Genomic DNA, 16,067 nt, shown 5'->3' with positions numbered 1-16,067 from the left:
GTAAGCCTGATTGATTCTCTAGTCTCTGGGCATGACCCAAAGCCTTCACCCCAAATCACATTGTTGGTCTTTCTGACATGGCCATCCTTAGCCCTGAATCATAACGTTACCCCAGGACAAATTGCAGACCTCTTTGGGGGCAAGGTTAAATTCTTTACTGCACGTCTACAGTATGTTGGAAGTTTGGCATGGGGAAAGACCAGCTGTGATAAAAGTCAAGATAAGAGCTCCTCTCAAGGCACCATGTTAAGCATTTTATAAATATCTCATTTAATCCTGACCAACACTCAGGGAGGCAGGTCCACCTAGTAATTCCGATGTACAGATGAGGAAAATTGAGGTTTAGATAGACTAAGTTGTGCAACAATATCATACACCCAGTGCCCGGAAGAGGCTGGGTTCGAGCCCACTGCTGAATGGCTCCAGTGCTCTCCCTGTGTTGCCCTGCCAAAGGAAAGGTGTGGCTGCCACGTCCACAACTCCGCAGGGCACCATTCTTGTCTTCCCTGAGAAGGCTGTCTCCTGGAGCCAGAAAGGAAAGGCCAGCCTGACCGACTCACTATCTAAATCAAAAGGGAAGAGCTCTTGGCGAGACTTCTCAGAGCAAGAATCTGCACATATAGATAACTGCAAAAGAGCCAGCAAAGTTAAAATGCGCCCCAAGGGCTGGTTGCTCAACAAAAAGCATAAACTGGACAGGAGTTTGGAGTAGGAAGATGTGCTCCATTTTAATCAGTTAAATTTTGGTTGTTGGATGACATATATCAGTACAAAGAAATGTGTCTATCACAGCTAGAAATATGGGACAATAGTATTGGTTTGTGTTTGATCATGCAACAACATAACATCCTTAAGATTTTCAGTGATCAATAGTGACAGTGTTTAGCATGCAAGCGGGTGTATTCTTTATAGGGTGTTCTTTCCAAGAATATGAAATGGATGCTCTAAATGTATAACTAGTTTTTAAATTCTGAATGGACTTTGTTTAGGGGAGTTGTTTGGCTCTCATGCACTATTTTCATTAAGAGGTAGAGGAACCTGTAACACATAGATTTTGGTCAACAGAGTTTAATAGTCAGTACACAGTTTTCATATATGGGGTTTTAGATATCCTGAACTTTCGGAAAAGTTCTTTATTTGTTTATCTATTTGTTGTAATTGCCTTTATGGTAAAATCTAGGCAGACTTACCATCAATTTTTCTATTAATATAAAGAAGAAAACGTTAGCAATTGTGTCTCTCCTAAGATACATCAAGAACATAGGTTTTGGGGCTTCCCTGGTGGCGCAGTGGTTAAGAATCCGCCTGCCAATGCAGGGAACACGGGTTTGAGCCCTGGTCCGGGAAGATCCCACATGCCGCGGAGCAACTAATCCCGTGCACCACAACTACTGAGCTTGTGATCTAGAGCCCGCGAACCACAACTACTGAGCCCATGTGCTGCAACTACTGAAGCCCGTGCGCCTGGAGCCCATGCTCTGCAACAAGAGAAGCCACCGTAATGAGAAGCCCATGCACCGCAACAAAGAGTAGTCCGCACTCGCTGCAACTAGAGAAAACCTGTGCACAGCAACAAAGACCCAATGCAGCCAAAAATAAATAAATAAAATAAATAAATTAAAAAAAAAAAAGAACACAGGTTTTGCATATTTCAGAGGTGTAGAGTATAAGCGTGTCACATAAAATCATGTATCTTAGCTTCATAAAAGATGACAGCTTAAAAAATCCAGAAAAAAAAGGTTTCTGAGGTTTAAGTGATCTGTTTCATGTTTAAAAAGGTAATATACATTGAAAGATTTTTCAAATCATAAGGTATATATGTTTTTGTGTCAGAAAGGTAATAGATTGAGTTTGTAATTAGGGCTAGAATATCTTATTTTACTTATCAATGCCAAAAAAGTAACTTTGAAAAAAATAAAATAAACTTACTGTTGAGAAGCCTATCCTATATACAATCATTTTTACACATATATGGATTTTCTCTTAAAGTCACAGCTACCAGAAACTTACGTGATTATGATTCATTTTTAATTGCTTTTAGATATTTTTCCAAACCCTTATTAGGCATCTCTGGAAAACAGCCAGATGACTGAGTAGATTTTAACGGTGTTATTCAGCTATCTTACCTTGATAACAGGACCTTATTTACGTGAGTAACTATCTGTCTAAATCACTATGCTAGGCATAGTTCAGGATATGTAAAAAAGAGAAATAAGTGCTGAGGGGAAGCAGAGACCTTGGGAAAGCTTCACATGGGAGCTTCACATCCAGGTAACTGGATCTTGCAGTGTGAGTGGGAACTTGAGCAAGAGGGATGTGAAGGGTGTAAAATGGGAACTGAGGCCGTGTCTCTTCTCCTCTTGGCTTTCTTTGAACCCTTTGTGTGGTTTCCTCTTTTACGTTTTGCCTGTCACATGCAGCCTATGTGGTAACCTTGGAAACACCTCCTCAAAGCCCCTACCCTGGAAAGGCCCAGTAGGACTAGAGTCCCAGAGAACGAAGCCATTTCTAGTTCAAGCCTTAGGGGGAAGGGGTGTGTTCATATGACTTCCCCTCCCAGATCAAGTAGTGAGATCCAGAGAATCAAGACAAGGATCTGGCCCAGGGGAGAGGTGTCAAGGTCAAGGACACGGCCCTCAGGCTGCCTCCTGTCTGGGCAAATGTCATCTGCTGGCTGCAGTGTGATCCATCCACAAGCTCAAGAGTTAGAGACAGAGGATGTGCAGCTAAAGACCTAATGAGAAATTAAGAGAGTTCATTTCCCTGGGCTTCCTCCATGCAGGATCCATCACTCGCAATGAGCCAGTCTGTAGTGGGTGGCTGGTCAGGATTCAAGGATTCCAGGACCCCACCACTTGCTGTCATGTCTTGTGCACATACCTGGCATTAGATATTAGCTTAACAACGACATTCATACTGCCTTTAATCTACAATGCCCTATGAAATAGTTGCTACAGTCTCCATTTTACAGTAGAGGGATCAAGGTTCAGAGCCGTTACCCAAGTTACTCAGTACCACTAAGGTACATCAGTGGCCAAAACCAGGTCTGTTGCCACTAAGCCAAGACATTAAAGGACTGCCTTTTTTGCTCTTCTTAATCTCACTGTCTGGCTCCAATAGTGACAATGAATGAAACAATACAAAACAAAATGTAATCTTCATTATTTGTCCTTTTTATATTTCATCCTTACCCTCAGATTCACATTATGAAGTGCAATTGATTGCAATTCTTTTTGTGAACCATTTATGTTTTCATTTCCTTATTATTAACACATTCATTTTGTTCACTTTTCTGACAAAAGAATTGTTTTGAATTCTACATCCTAATACTAAATTTCACCTTTTAAAGGTGAGTAATTAAAACTTCCATCTTCAGTCATTCCTTTTTTCAAATTCACTGATGAATATTTAACCTCTTCCCTTGGAATTCTGGTAAAGGAAGATGGCATTATGGCTTCAAGTTGTGAGCCGAGGAGGCATCTATTCAAGCAAGGGTCTCGCCCCCTGTGCAGGGGCTTCACTCTTGCTGCAGACCCTCTGTGCAAATGCATGCTGAGTTCTGTCCTTGCAGAAAAACACCATGAAGGATCACACCACCCATGAGAGCCCTTAATGAAAATGCAGTCCCGAGAATAATGCAGCTTCTTGTTCCCTTTGCTGAATTCACCTCTGGTGCTGTCTCGCAATCCTTTTATTCTCTACTCAGACCACCACTGGGGGTGAACAAGAGTCCTGTCTATGAATCAAGGCTCTTCAGGTTTCCAGTCGCTGCTGTGAATGTGGACCATGTTTCAGTCTTTGCACAGGCGTTTCCTCTTCCTTCATTCAACATTCATTGACCACTGCCACGCTCGCCCCACCCCATGTGTGACCATTGTTATTATGCCCGAGGCTTCAACTAGTAGTACAGCATATAACAGTAATTCTTATCATTAGACTTTAAGCCATAAATTTGATTTAAAGCCTTATTTTACATTTCACAAGGGAAACTCTGTCATGCACTTAGATCAGGCAGGGCAACATCAACTTTTGATACTGAAATGAGGGTGATGGGACACGTGCTCATCCCTAAGCTGATTCAGGAGTGGACGCACGACTGCGCGGCTGGGCACCGGCAACACTAAGGGACGCCGTGCACGTCGGCTTCAATGTGCCAGGCGCCCCCTGGAGTCTGGCAGAGGGGGCACCCTGCAGGTGGGTTGGGACAAGCAGGTCATGATAGCTCCTTTAATGACTCCTGAGGACAGTGCCGTAATTACAAACCAATAAGGCAAAAATAGTGCAGTACCAGTGAGTATGAAGCCTAATGCCAGATTGTCATGAATTCAAATCCTGGCTCATCTGTGTGAACTTTTGGGCAAGTTACTTAACTCCTCCAGGCCCCAGTTTTGTCATCTGTAAATAAGGTTAGCAGAAATACCTTCCATACAGGGATATTATAAGGATTAAGTAAATTAATATTTGTAAAGCACATAGACACTGCCTGGTATATAGTATCATATAAGTATTTGTTACAAAAATGAAAAAACACATTGATTGGTCATTCTGTTGATGCTTAGAAAATGAGATATGAGTCACATGATCAAGACTGTCAATAATTTCCCTCTCTATTCTCAATTATTGCCATAGTTATTGTTGCTGGAACGCTATGTTACTTTCAATTAGGGTTACTTTCTTTAATTATGTTTTACACATTTGTGAATACTTGCATACTCCACAGTTCTTTAAAAAGAGAATGAAAACAAAATTAAACTCGAAACCAATTATAGAGATACATATGTACAAGGATGTTCTTTAAAGAAAAATTGGAAACAACTTAAATGTCTGTCAGTGGGAGATGAGATAAATTGTGGCATATTCATAAAATGTGATTATATATCATTTAAAGTATATTACATTTATTCTCTACATTAAAAAAATAGGGATCTATTTGTAGAACAGTGTTAAGTATAAAGAACCCTAGAAGAATGACAGGTACAGTATATACAATAAACTTTCATTTAAATACATACATACGTAGAAAACATATAACAAAGACATGAACATGAAGGATACATAACAATATCAAGATGGTGATTTGAGGACGGAGGGAAGGGAATGGAATCTGGCAATGGCAGAAAGGGGGCTTCAATTTCATCTGTAACATTTCCTCTCTCAGAAAAAAATCTGAAGCAAACATGGCAAAATTTTAATATTAATTAAATCAGGTTGGAGATTACCTTATCACATTATTCTCTATGCTTTTTATTTATATTTGAACATGTTGATAGTAAGAATAATAACAGAACAAATTTAAATGCCAAATTATAATTCTAAAATTTCCACCCATAGATTTTATTACTCCTCTTCGTTAATATTTTTTAAATTCTTTTGCTTCAAAACGTTAACTTACCACCAGTTGTGCTGGTGCTTTTATGGATGGCCCGGTTTCGTGAGGTTTAGAAAGCACTTTGGCACAAGGGCTCTAAAGAATATATCTTCACTATTCTAGAATTTTAACGGCCTATTGTACATCAGTGTTAATGAGAGTCATGTAGATAAATCCCTAAGCAGTCCTTTTAAAGGTTGCATTTTTTGCTCAGCCAAAAAAAAAAGAGCTTTCTTGCCTTCCTGGATAATTTTGCTAAGCAAGTGTGTTGTACGTTTTCAGGTGCTCAAGTGAAACAATATGGGAGCATTTGTTTAGAGTGTTTTGCTTGCAAACTTCTTCAGCAGAACAGCAAGACAACAAATCATTCCTTTGAATCTGTGTAACTTTGAATATGTATTGATTGGTGGAACAAACAGCGCCATGACCCAGATTTTCAATGTCACATATTGAAATGTGGCTGGTGTGCTCCGAGTTTAGCAATTCTCTGTTCATCATGTAAATTAACCGGGACAATGACTTGTGACCTTAGAATTTCAGCTTTGCGGTTCAATATGCCATTGACCTTTTACATCCTATGTATAGAGTGTTATGTGTAAAACGGTCACCAAATGAATTTATATCAGATGTTCTAACTAGAAAACAATTTTCATTGTCTGGCGCATGAATGTTTGTAGTAGATATATTTTAACTATTTCAATTTCAATGTTATTTAACATTGCTGAGGTTATTAAACACAAAATGTGCTCATAGATTCTGTATTACTTACTGACTACTCACCATGCGCTGTTGGGCCCTAGAGATAAAGTGATGACCGAGACAGTGCCACTCTCTTGAAATTGTTAATAATCTAATGAGTAACAGAGTCAAGAAAACTGGCTATTATAATACAGGGAGATAAGTACTGTATCTGTGGAATAGAGGGTTAAAGGAGCCCATAGCATGGAAACCCAACCGATTCTGAGAAGATCAAAGTGAGAGATCAAGGAAGGCTTCCTGGTGGTAGAGTCTATGCTGCTCCTTCATTTGAAGGCTGGGGGAAGAATAGTCCATGCAGGGGAATCAGCACATGGAAAAGCAAGAGAAAGCATACTTTGGGCCAAATGTTTGGATTGTTTCTTTGGTATCAAGAGTCACCATTCACTCAGGGTTTCTGCATGTTCCACATCCTCTAAGGATACCTCACAGGCTGGCCCCAGAAAGCTGTTATTATTAATAATCATGTTCCCCCACTTTGAGAAAAGGTACATTTCAGGCCTGAAATATGTAAAAATAAGGATGAAGAACTAAGCAGTTCAAAGTCTGTTCTGAGGCTACCAGCGTAAGAGGCAAGATGGTGAAGATTGCAGTCGTCAGCAGCATTAAGACCAAGGCCTGTGACACTCTTCCCCGTCCTTGAGTGACCCCCAGCTTCCTCTCTCTTCCCATCACCCACACACCACCTGCGTGTAAGGTTCAGAGGCGAGCGAGCCCTCAGGGTGGCACCCTGCAGCCTTACTGCAGATCTGCAGCTGAGCACAGGCTTTTCTCCATTTGACTACCCTCTTTCCATTTTTGTCTATTTTACCACAATCCTGAAGTTCAGGATGATTTGGATTTCACGTGTTTATACAGCCTTTCTGAACACCTTTCCTTTTATTTTTACTTGACAAAATTTTTTGTTCAAATGTTTGTGAGAAAATGTTTTGCATAGTGAACTAAAAACCTGTCCAGTCTTGTTCTGGGATAGGAACTAATTTGAAGGGCTGAAATCTACCATGAAGTCTAGTAAACTAAGCACAAGCATATCATTCTTGACATATTGATTCATTTGTTTAATTAAACGTTTGATAAGGTACGGTAAAAAATATAGTACTGTAATATATATTTTAGAATCCTTCTAAATATACAGTTTCTCAACGTGTTCAGAGCTTAATCCATTTCTTCTTAACTTTGTAACACAGGAGAAGAAAACCTCCTGGCAATTTTACGACGAAGATGGTGGAAGTATATGATCCTGGGACTGATAGACTTGGAAGCAAACTATCTGGTGGTCAAGGCTTACCAGTACACGACTCTGACCAGTATCCAGGTACCAAGGCTCTCTTCCCTTCTCATCTTCCTCATTTTCCAGATGTAGTTTACTTTCAGTTTGGTCACTTGGGAGTTCTGAATACTAGTTTGTAAGTTTTGCAACAAGAGGGAAATCGGTTATATAAAAATTAACTTGAACTTTATTTCTGTGTTCCTTTAATTTTTCTTAATTCACATGTAATTGTACATCTCTTCTTTGTTTTTAATATACCACAAGAACCATTGACAATGTAGGAAAATAATTTGTAGCTAAGAATACTAATCTTACGTCAGCAGAAGAATTATTAATAAGCATAAAAATAAATCTATTTTAATCACAACTTGTAATGTTTTAGAATATGCTAATGGACTTTGATTAAGTAATCAAAGTGCTTAATAATCTTTTCTTTTAGCTTTCTTTAATGTGTAGATTTTGTAAGCTGAAGAGACAGAATTTTTCCTAAAGGGACAAGATTTAAATTTCTACAATGTGTTAGGTAAGAAGCTAGCCACTGCATCATCCTTCCTTCCTCCCTCCCTCTCTCTCTTTTTCTTTTATGTAATTATGTGTACACACGCACACACACACACACACACACACACACACACCATTGCAAATTTAACTTAGATTTTAACGATTTTTACCAGACACCTCTTATATTCCTCATTAAACCATAAATAATAATCTTGACTATTTTTGCTTCACCCTTATTTCTCTTTTTATGACAATATTATGAATTTTATAGTCATTCCAAGGCTCCAGGATGAAAACAAAATATTGTTCATGTATCAGATTTTACTTAGATTTGATACCTCAACAACATTGCTGCCATTCCAATAATTTGCTTAGAAACAATAACAAAAATGAAGAGACAAACAAGCAAACAAACCACTTGAATAAATTCAGATTATATAGATTGAATGGGAATCTATCTAAATCAGAATTAGATAGGGTCTACATGCTTCCTTCTGCATACCCAATAAGGGACAGAAAGGATGCTTCCCTACAACCACTGAAGAAAAGTCCAGAGCTCTATTTGATTGGACCACACTGATGGCAGGGGAATAGTGTGAGCTAACTGACCTAGACCTGGACTCTATGAACCAATACAGGATGAGATTTCTCTGATTTGTTTAGACAAATGTTTCTCAGTAGGAGTACTACTGGCATTTTGGGTAGGACAATTTTTCATGATGTGAGTCATTTTCCTACTTTATAGGTCATTTAAGATTTCTGGTCCCTACCCATCAAATGCCCATAGCATCTTTCAGCCTTTGTAACAACTAAAAGTGTCCTCATGGATTTCCAAATGCCCTCTAGCAGGTACCATCTCTAGTTAAGAATCACTGGCTCACCAATCAGCACTCACTCCTGGAGTCAGGGCAGGATCAATCTCACCCAATCACATATCTGTCACCCATTAAGGGAGAGATGAGGTGGATGGATGCTGGGAGAACAACCACAGTGCTCCAAACTCAGCCTGGCTCCTATTCACTTCCACAAGCCCCACAATGACAACAAATCTCTCTCTCTCTCTTTCTCTCTCTCTCTCTCTCTCATGCTCTCTCTCTCCTGTGCTCCCAGGCACTTTGTTTTATAGCTCTGTCTTCACAGTCTGTCTTACCTAAGAATGGTGTTTGAATATTTCCACCTACTCCACCAAGCTGTAAGCTCTTTCACAGCAAGGAGGATTTCTTGTTCACCTTTGAAGCTCTAGTACCTGGTAGGAAACCCAGCACATAATAGGCACTCAAAAATGTTTAAAGGGGTTAATTAAATTGCATTGACTTCCAGTATTTGGGGACACAGAAATTTCCAGCAGTTCTCTACCCACATGCAGAGGCCCCTGGAATGTCTATACAGGTATGTGGGAGAAGAAAGAGGAATGCTGGCTTCATGGCAGAACTGGGCCCATTAGTGAAGAGTCAAAAATTATAAATGGGCCTCCTGGGGACCATGAAGAGGAAATTTACCCCTTTGGAAATCCATTTGACTTTTGTTTTCTTTTGTTAAGCATTGAAAAGTCACAACCAATTACTGGTTGCTTAAGTCCTATGGGGATTTATAACAAATTTTTTTCAGTTTTTCAATTTCTTTTTGTAGACAGTGACAAGGTTTTAACAACTTTCCCCTTGTCCTCAGGTGTTTTGTTCAACCCATGTTATGCACCACCATTAATCCATCCTGCCACTTCTCTCAAACTAGCTGTTTGACACCGCATTTAATGCTACGTTCTATGCAAAATTTATTTTAATTCTGTAGAAAGACAAAAAATAATTCTACTGAAATATCGCTTTGTCTTCATTATAACTTACTGAGCAAGGGATAGGGGGAAGTAAAAAAGAAAGTTGAATCAAACAATTCTAGAACCATTTTGCTACCTACAAAAATAAACTTATTAAATAATAATAAATGGTCAGAATAGAAGGCATTGGCTCTGGGAACCATGTCTGTACTGCTGTTTTGTAATTCAATTCTGTTTACTCATTGCAAATTAGTGGAACTAACAAGGACCTATAATGATTTTCCCTTGTTTCTATAAATATTAATTGAGCACATAATACGTGCTAAGTTTTTAGCTTTTATTCATATATTAATCAATAAGGAAAATACATTAATTATGCATCTAAGAAATGTACTAGTTATTGCAAGTGATGTAAGTAGAAATGAATCAACCTTTGCTGTACACTTGAAACTAACACAACATTGTTAATCAACCATACTCCAATATAAAATAAAAAAATTTTTTAATAAAATAATATTTAAAAATAAAAACATTAACAGAAAAAAAAAAGAATGATAAAGCTTCTACAGAGTTAAAAAAAAAAAAAAGAATGAAGGAAATGAATCAACCTTACCCTCCAGGAGCTTCTGAACTTATAAAGGGGACAAGAGGCACAGTCTATTGATAGTAACATCATGTACGGCAAGAGAACCGATGCCAAAGTGCTATAGTTTTCAAAGGAGCCGGAGATGATGTTTATTTGCAGAGGCAAGAAAGTACCCATTCAGAGGAGTCTATAAGATTGGATAAAATTTAGGTATAGCTTTGAACCTGGAAAGAAAATCATGGCAAAAGCCTAGGGGCAGAAAACCTGAGGAATATGATTGGAGAACAATTATTCTAGTTTGATTCATCCAGTCACTTCAAAAATAAGTACTGAATACATCTCTGTTCAAGTCAGTGTATTAGGTAGTGAACAGTGAGCAAATAGCAAAAAAAGATACTTTCTGTATTCTTTGGAGCTTCCAGGCAAATGGGAAAGGCAACCAAATAACCAAATGAATGGCTGTATCATTATAGTCAGATAAGTGTTCTAAAAGAAAGCAACACAGTTCTACGAGAACATTTGTCAAAGCAACATGACCTAAACTGGAAAGTTGAGGAAAATTTTCCTAAAAGACTAGTGGTAGAGCTGAGATCTATAAGAGGAGTGGAAGATTAGTTGAGAAGGAAAGAGATCCAAGCAAAGAAGACAGCGTGCTCAAGGCTCTGTGGTGGGAAGGACCATGGCAAGGAGGAGGTTGTGAGCAAGGGCTTGTGACTGGGCAAGGAGAGTGAAGAAAAGAGTGGTGCAAGATGGGCTGGGGAAGGATGCAAGTGCTAGACTCAACAAGTCTTGACAGCCAGGTCAAGAGTTTGAGTCTTTAGGCTAAGTGCCGTGGGAAGCCATATTTGAGTTTTAAAGCCAGGCAGGCTGTGGTGCAGAGAACAGATTGAAGCAATGGGCGCTCATTACGGAATAAAGTAAGATAGTGCCAAAAAGTTAAGCTGGGGTCATGTCGTAGGAGGTCTTCAATGTCAGAATGAAGAGTGTGGCTTAATTTTGTAAATAAAAGAGAGCTGTGAAGGTTTCTGAGGAAAGAAATGATAGGATGTAGCCCAGCAGCCCTTTTGCAAAGGCACCCCTGTTTTAACAAGACAGTCCTCATTACTAGTTGGCAAAGGACCAGGTACTTTTGTCTTCTGATTCTCTTAAAAACAGTGATGTAGATCAAAAAGACATGAAGAGCCTCTCTGTGCTTTATCCTCTTGCCCTTTCAGTTCATTCCTCAAACTCATGGTTAAATGTCACAAACAATTAATGCATGAAGCATGAGAGGAAAATATATATTTCTGGAATGATTATAGACTCACAAGGAATTGTAAAACTATATAGGATTCTTTGAACTGTTCACACAGCTTTTCCCCAATGGTGACATTTTATATGACTAGGATATTGACATTGGTACAATACTGTTAACTAAGCTACAGACCTGATTCAGTTTTCATCCCTTTTCATCCCTTTTTCATCCCTTTCATCCCTTCACTCCTTTGTCGGTGTGTGTGTGTGTGTGTGTGTGTGTGTGTAGCTCTACACAATTTGATCCATGTATAGGTTTGTGTAACTACGACCACAGTCAGGATACAGAACTATACTATCACCACAAAGAAACTCCCTCATACAACCCCTATGAAGTCACACCCATTCCACCACCCTCATTCCTGTCCCTAGCAACCACTGCTCTATTCTCCGTCTATATGATTTTCTCAGCTGGAGAATGCTATATAAAATGGAATCACACAGCGTTTAACCTTTTGAGATTGGCTTTTTTCACTAAGCATAATACCCTTAAGTCCACCCAAATTGTTGCACATATCAATAGTTTGGTCTTTTTATTGCTGAGTAGTATTCCATAGTATAAATATATCAGGGTTTGTTTAGCCATCACCAGCTGAAGGACATTTGGGTTGTTTCCAGCTTTGGTTTTTTACAAATAAAATTACTATGAGGAGTTAGAGGGAGGTGTGACTACAGGAGAAGGTTATTGTCTTTGTGATATAAGGACTCAACCCATCATTGCTGTCTTTGAAAGAGGAAGAGGCCACAAGTCAAGGAACGTGGATAGCCTGTAGAAGGTGGAAAAGGAGTCTATTCTTTTGATGTTCTGACCACAGAATTATATTAGCTCTAACATCCATGTAACAGGAGACAGACTTGAAATCAATCTCATTGATTATCTGAGAGATCTTCTGAGACAAGAACCAAGATGGCAGAGTAGAAGGATGTGCTCTCACTCCTCTTTTGAGGACACCAGAATCACAGCTAGCTGCTGGACAATCATCCACAGGAAGACACTGGAACTCACCAAAAAAGATACTGCACATCCAAAGACAAAGGAGAAGCCACAATGAGACGGTAGGAGGAGCGCAATCACAGTAAGATCAAATCCCATAACTAGTGGGTAGGTGACTCACAGACCAGAGAACACTTATACCACAGAAGTCCACCCACTGGAGTGAAGGTTCTGAGCCCCACGTCAGGTTCCCAACCTGGGGGTCCGGCAACGGGAGGAGGAATTCCTAGAGAATCAGACTTTGAGGGCGAGTGGGATTTGATTGCAGGACTTTGACAGGACTGGGGGAAAAAGAGACTCCACTCTTGGAGGGCACACACAAAGTAGTGTGTGCATCGGGACCCAGGGGAAGGAGCAGAGACCCCAGGGGAGACTGAACCAGACCTACCTGCTAGTGTTGGCGGGTCTCCTGCAGAGGCAGGTGGTGGCTGTGGCTCACTGTGGGGACAAGGACACTGGCAGCAGAAGTTCTGGGAAGTACTCCTTGGCATGAGCCCTCCCAGAGTCCACATTTAGCCCCACCAAAGGGCCCAGGTAGGCTCCAGTGTTGGGTTGCCTCAGGCCAAACAACCAACAGGGAGGGAACCCAGCCCCACCCATCAGCAGTCAAGCGGATTAAAGTTTTACTGAGCTCTGCCCACCAGAGCAACAGGCAGCTCTACCCACCACCAGTCCCTCCCATCAGGAAACTTGCACAAGCCTCTTAGATAGCCTCATCCACCAGAGGGCAGAAGGCAGAAGCAAGAAGAACTACAATCCTGCAGCCTGTGGAACAAAAACCACATTCACAAAAAGACAGACAAGAGGAAAAAGCAGAGAGCTATATACCAGATGAAGGAACAAGATAAAACCCAAAAAAACAACTAAAGAAGTGGAGATAGGCAACCTTCCAGAAAAAGAATTCAGAATAATGATAGTGAAGATGATCCAGGACCTCGGAAAAAGAATGGAGGCAAAGACTGAGAAGATGCAAGAAATGTTTAACAAAGACCTAGAAGAATTAAAGAACAAACAAACAGAGATGAACAATACAATAACTGAAATGAAAACTACACTAGAAGGAATCAAAAGCAGAATAACGGAGGTAGAAGAACGGATAAGTGACCTAGAAGACAGAATGGTGGAATTCACTGCTGCGGAACAGAATAAAGAAAAAAGAATGGAAAGAAATGAAGACAGCCTAAGAAACCTCTGGGACAACATTACACACAGCAACGTTTGCATTATAGGGGTCCCAGAAGGAGAAGAGAGAGAAAAAGGACCCGAGAAAATATTTGAAGAGATTATAGTCGAAAACTTCCCTAACATGAGAAAGGAAATAGCCACCCAAGTCCAGGAAGCGCAGAGAGTCCCATACAGGATAAACCCAAAGAAAAGCATGCCGAGACACATAGTGATCAAACTGGCAAAAATTAAAGACAAAGAAAAATTATTGAAAGGGAAAAATGACAAATAACATACAAGGGAACTCCCATAAGGTTAACAGCTGATTTCTCAGCAGAAACTCTACAAGCCAGAAGGCAGTGGCATGATATACTTAAAGTGATGAAAGGGAAGAACCTACAGTCAAGATTACTCTACCCAGCAAGGATCTCATTCAGATTCGATGGAGAAATCAAAAGCTTTACAGACAAGCAAAAGCTGAGAGAATTCAGCACCACCAATCCAGCTCTACAACAAATGCTAAAGAAACTTCTCTAAGTGGGAAACACAAGAGAAGAAAAGGACCTACAAAAACAAACCCAAAACAATTAAGAAAATGGTCATAGGAACATACATATCGATAATTACCTTAAACATGCATGGATTAAATATTCCAACCAAAGACACAGGCTTGCTGAATGGGTACAGAAACAAGACCCATCTATATGCTGTCTACTTCAGACCTAGGGACACATACAGACTGAAAGTGAAGGGATGGAAAAAGATATTCCATGCAAATGGAAATCAGAAGAAAGCTGGAGTAGCAATGCTCAGATCAGATAAAATAAACTTTAAAATAAAGAATGTTACAAGAGACAAGGAAGGACACTACATAATGATCAAGGGACCAATCCAAGAGGAAGATATAACAATTATAAATATATATGCACCCAACATAGGAGCACCTCAATACATAAGGCAACTGCTAACAGCTATAAAAGAGGAAATCGACAGTAACACAATAATAGTGGAGGACTTTAACACCTCACTTACACCAATGGACAGATCACCCATAATGAAAATAAATAAAGAAACAGAAGCTTTAAATGGCACAATAGACCAGATAGATTTAATTGATATTTATAGGACATTCCATTCAAAAACAGCAGATTAAACTTTCTTGTCAAGTGCGCACAGAACATTTTCCAGGATAGATCACATCTTGGGTCACAAATCAAGCCACAGTAAATTTAAGAAAATTGAGATTATATCAAGCATCTTTTCTGACCACAACGCTATGAGATTAGAAATGAATTACAGGGACAAAACAGTAAAAAACACAAACACATGGAGGCTAAATAATACGTTACTAAATAACCAAGAGATCACTGAAGAAATCAAAGAGGAAATCAAAAAATACCTAGAGACAAATGACAATGAAATCACCACGATCCAAAACCTATGGGATGCAGCAAAAGCAGTTCTAAGAGGGAAGGTTATAGCTCTACAAGTCTACCTCAAGAAACAAGAAAAATCTCAAATAAACAATCTAACCTTACACCTAAAGGAACTAGAGAAAGAAGAACAAACAAAACCCAAAGTTAGCAGAAGGAAAGAAATCGTAAAGATCAGAGCAGAAATAAATGAAATAGAAACAAAGAAAAAAATAGCAAAGATCAATAAAACTAAAAGCTGGTTCTTTGAGAAGATAAACAAAATTGATCAACCATTAGCCAGACTCATCAAGAAAAAGAGGGAGAGGACTCAAATCCATAAAACTAGAAATGAAAAAGGAGAAGTTACAACAGACACCGCAGAAATACAAAGCATCCTAAGAGACTACTACAAGCAACTCTATGCCAATAAAATGGACACCCTGGAAGAAATGGACAAATTCTTAGAAAAGCATAACTTTCCGAGACTGAACCAGGAAGAAATAGAAAATATGAACAGACCAATCACTAGTAATGAAATTGAAAATGTGATTAAAAATCTTCCAACAAACAAAAGTCCAGGACCAGATGGATTCACAGGTGAATTCCATCAAACATTTAGAGAAGAGCTAACACCTGTCCTTCTCAAACTCTTACAAAAAATTGCAGAGGAAGGAACACTCCCAAACACATTCTATGAGGCCATCATCACCCTGATACCAAAACCAGACAAAGACACTACAAAAAATGAAAATGACAGATCAATATCACTGATGAATATAGATGCAAAAATCCTCAACAAAATACTAGCAAACAGAATCCAACAACACATTAAAAGGATCATACACCACGATCAAGTGGGATTTATCCCAGGGATGCAAGGATTCTTCAATATACGTAAATCAATCAATGTGATAAACCATATTAACAAATTGAAGAATAAAAACCATAT

The 16,067-nt window shown here is 39.3% G+C and overlaps 1 protein-coding gene across 1 annotated transcript in view; it reads left to right on the top strand.

The window, feature by feature from the left end:
* SLC35F1 (solute carrier family 35 member F1) overlaps positions 1–16,067 on the top strand; it is a 412,158-nt gene that overhangs the window by 310,993 nt on the left and 85,098 nt on the right. The window contains exon 3 of the mRNA XM_068551025.1: positions 7,312–7,439. Within this exon, the coding sequence (XP_068407126.1) occupies positions 7,312–7,439 (128 nt within the window). The remainder of the gene's footprint in view (positions 1–7,311; positions 7,440–16,067) is intronic.

Source organism: Eschrichtius robustus, chromosome 9, assembly GCF_028021215.1.
Source record: "Eschrichtius robustus isolate mEscRob2 chromosome 9, mEscRob2.pri, whole genome shotgun sequence".
NCBI lineage: Eukaryota > Metazoa > Chordata > Mammalia > Artiodactyla > Eschrichtiidae > Eschrichtius > Eschrichtius robustus.
The sequence above is the reverse complement of the archived record's forward strand: the minus strand, read 5'-3'. Positions and strand labels throughout refer to the sequence as shown.